We start from the raw sequence: 2,969 nt of genomic DNA, 5'->3' as shown, positions 1-2,969 counted from the left end.
ATCAGCAAAATAGTTTTTTTTAAACCCGGCACGATATTTCATTATATCTTCCTTGGGTCACAAATTTGTGAGCGGCGAATTTGGAAGACTTGGAGGAGATGAATTACGAATTCGAGCGAGAGACGGGTTTTATCAATAGTCAGCCGTCGCTCGCTGAGTGCCTGACATCTTTTCCCCCTGTCGGTGATGCATTTCAAAGTTCATCAATCAAGAGCTCGACGCTTTCACACTCGACACTGATTCCTCCTCCTTTTGAGCAGACCATTCCAAGCCTGAACCCCGGCAGCCACCCTCGCCACAGCCGGCCCAAGCAGAACCCTAATGGCTCATGCCCGCTGCCTGCCGCATCCTTACCCCCAGAGTACCCTTGGATGAAGGAGAAAAAAGCATCCAAGAAAAACCAGACAACTTCGACAGCAACAACCGCCGATCCTGGTCCACTATACTTCTCCCCTCAAGGTATTTGGATTTAATGCAATTTTATTGTCTTTTTTTTAAGTTTGTTGTAAACGAAATTTAACTTATTATTAGTTTTAATAAATTCAATAGCTGTGTTGCGCAAGGCCATGCTGCTGCAAGTGCAAGATAGTTTGTTAACTCATGGGTCATGTGAACTTAAGGCGAACAAGTTAATATGTAAAAGTTTTTTGTTAGTTTTTGGATGTCGAGGATCTGCTCTGAACAACTCCTAAACTCTGTGTTAGCTACTTGTAGTGTAGGGCATGAATTTTAATATTTGACAGTAATGAAGAATGATAGATTGCCATTACTCAACTCGGCAGCTGGCGTGTTCATTAATCTTCACTCGGACCTCTCCGCACTCACACCAGACACATCAGTATATTCTGGCATAGGGGATGAGGACACAAATTATTCAAGTGCCGTGGCTCCATTCCCACAAACAATTTATGCTCCCTGAGAAACGCAATATATTTGACAAGTTTGTGGGGTCAGCTTTAAGCCCCACAGCGGCGTTGTAAAAATCAAGAGTTATAATTAGTGGCGTATCAATAATGTATAACGCTGTGATCCCTTCATAGGCTCGCCCGAGATTTCTGATGGTGGCAACGGGGCAACTCGCCGACTCAGAACGGCGTACACGAACACTCAGCTGCTGGAGCTGGAGAAAGAGTTCCACTTCAACAAGTATCTCTGCCGGCCGAGGCGTGTGGAAATCGCCGCTCTGCTGGACCTCACCGAGCGGCAAGTCAAAGTTTGGTTTCAAAACCGGAGAATGAAACACAAGCGGCAAACGCAGTGCAAAGAGAACCACCACGGCGATGGGAAACCACCGAGCCTGGAGGAGGCAGGCGGACGGGGTGATGGGAAATCTTTTTTCGAACAAGTGGCAAACAATGTATCAGGGGCGCTTTTGGAAAGAGAGGGTTATCCATTTCAGCAGAATACCTTAACTTCTCAACAATCACAGAATGGACACAATAGTGATTCCCAAAGCGCAACTGTCTCGCCTTTAGGTAGCAATGACAAACATCTGAAACATTTTCCCAACCCGTCACCCACTGTTCCTATCTGCGTCTCAACAATGGCCCCGGATTGTGCATCTGCTCAGGACAATGGCAGTCCCTCGGCCCTGGACGTCTCTTTACAGGACTTCAACGTTTTCTCCAATGATTCCTGCTTACATCTCTCAGATGCCGTGTCCCCAAGTTTGTCAGAATCTGTAGACAGCCCCATTGGTTTATCTACGGAGGCCTTTGATTTCTTCTCCGAGACGCTTACAACAATCGACCTGCAACACTTGAGCTACTAACTCTAACTGAAGTTTCATTATAGGGACGTCAATATCTTTCTCACATTGATGGTCTGTGTGTTTAATTGTGACTTTAAAAATAGGCCTAGACCATTAATCAATGAGGTAAGTTTTTCAATAATCGAGTGATAATTTTTGTTTACAAAGAAAATATGGCAGGAAAAAAAGTGATATTTTTCACGTTTTATTTTTGTATCGTTCGCCGGCAAAGCGCCATATTTTCATAGAATAAATTTGTACTTGTTATTGAAAATAACAGCCGTGTTATTTATTTCTTCAGTATTCAGATTCAGAAATAACAGGTTGCTTTTAAACGAGGTATAATTCAAAGTATACATTACTACACATTTTTGATGATTTGTTATGATAATGTGTATTTACTTGGTACATGAGGATAATCATTTTTAAATGGGGCAAAGTTAGATATTTATAAGGCTGCCAAATGTATGCGTCTAATCGCTAATCAAAACTAAAAGCAGTTATCCTGAAAACTATTTGTGCGCAAAATTAATACGCAGTTAGGTATGTAATTGCGTGTTACATTCTTTTTATTAATCTTTCTTAATTTCCCCTTAGCCTAGTTGGCGTTAAATTTAGATTTTTTTAACTGTATGAAATGAACCCATGGGAAGTTTTTTAGATGCCATCAAATTTGTAGACTAAAACAGAATGCCTCAAAAAGGAGATCGATGTCTTGATGCTGCGTACACAAACAAGTCCCTTACTGTATCTGACGACACAGGGAGTCTCCTCGCCAAGAGTTGTAACGTTTTGGAGTTCAGCAATTAAATTTTATTGCCTATTAAACCTTCGACAGGGGGTTGGTGTTGAGGCAGCACTCCACGTAATTCAATCCGCCGCTAAGAATGAGAAGAGAATTCAACAGTCAAACCACATTTTAACATTATTTAGTTATATCACTTAGAACAATTATTAGTTTATCTGCAGTTTATAGATTTAATTTAGATTTGATTAATGTAACTGTGTCCCGAATCAGATCAGTGCATCTAATATAAGAGTTATCTAATGAAGTAGCGTTTTATCAACAGGCAGCGCTGCAAGGAATGACCTATCAATATAAACTAAAACTTAGTTTTGCTCGTGTATTATTAATATGAATATTTATAGCCTACTTCAAAATTCCAGTCTACTATCTGAATAAATAGATAATAAACAATCTCATTTGATTACCTCGGCC

The 2,969-nt window shown here is 40.9% G+C and overlaps 1 protein-coding gene across 1 annotated transcript; it reads left to right on the top strand.

The window, feature by feature from the left end:
• On the top strand, positions 1 to 1,979 carry hoxa2b (homeobox A2b). The gene is made up of 2 exons (XM_073847125.1): positions 1 to 459; positions 1,041 to 1,979. The coding sequence occupies exons 1-2, from the start codon at positions 99 to 101 to the stop codon at positions 1,769 to 1,771; spliced, it is 1,092 nt and encodes a 363-aa protein (XP_073703226.1). The 5' UTR covers positions 1 to 98; the 3' UTR covers positions 1,772 to 1,979.
• The last annotated feature ends 990 nt before the right edge of the window (positions 1,980 to 2,969 follow it).

The sequence above is a fragment of the Garra rufa genome, chromosome 9 (assembly GCF_049309525.1).
Source record: "Garra rufa chromosome 9, GarRuf1.0, whole genome shotgun sequence".
Lineage (NCBI taxonomy): Eukaryota > Metazoa > Chordata > Actinopteri > Cypriniformes > Cyprinidae > Garra > Garra rufa.
This window is presented reverse-complemented; position numbering and strand designations above follow the sequence as displayed.

Excerpts from the sequence above, each read along its gene's own strand:
- hoxa2b (XM_073847125.1), top strand. The coding sequence starts at position 99 with ATGAATTACGAATTCGAGCGAGAGACGGGTTTTATCAATAGTCAGCCG. Across the intron at positions 460-1,040 it reads ACTATACTTCTCCCCTCAAG|GCTCGCCCGAGATTTCTGAT; the intron begins GTATTTGGATTT and ends ATCCCTTCATAG.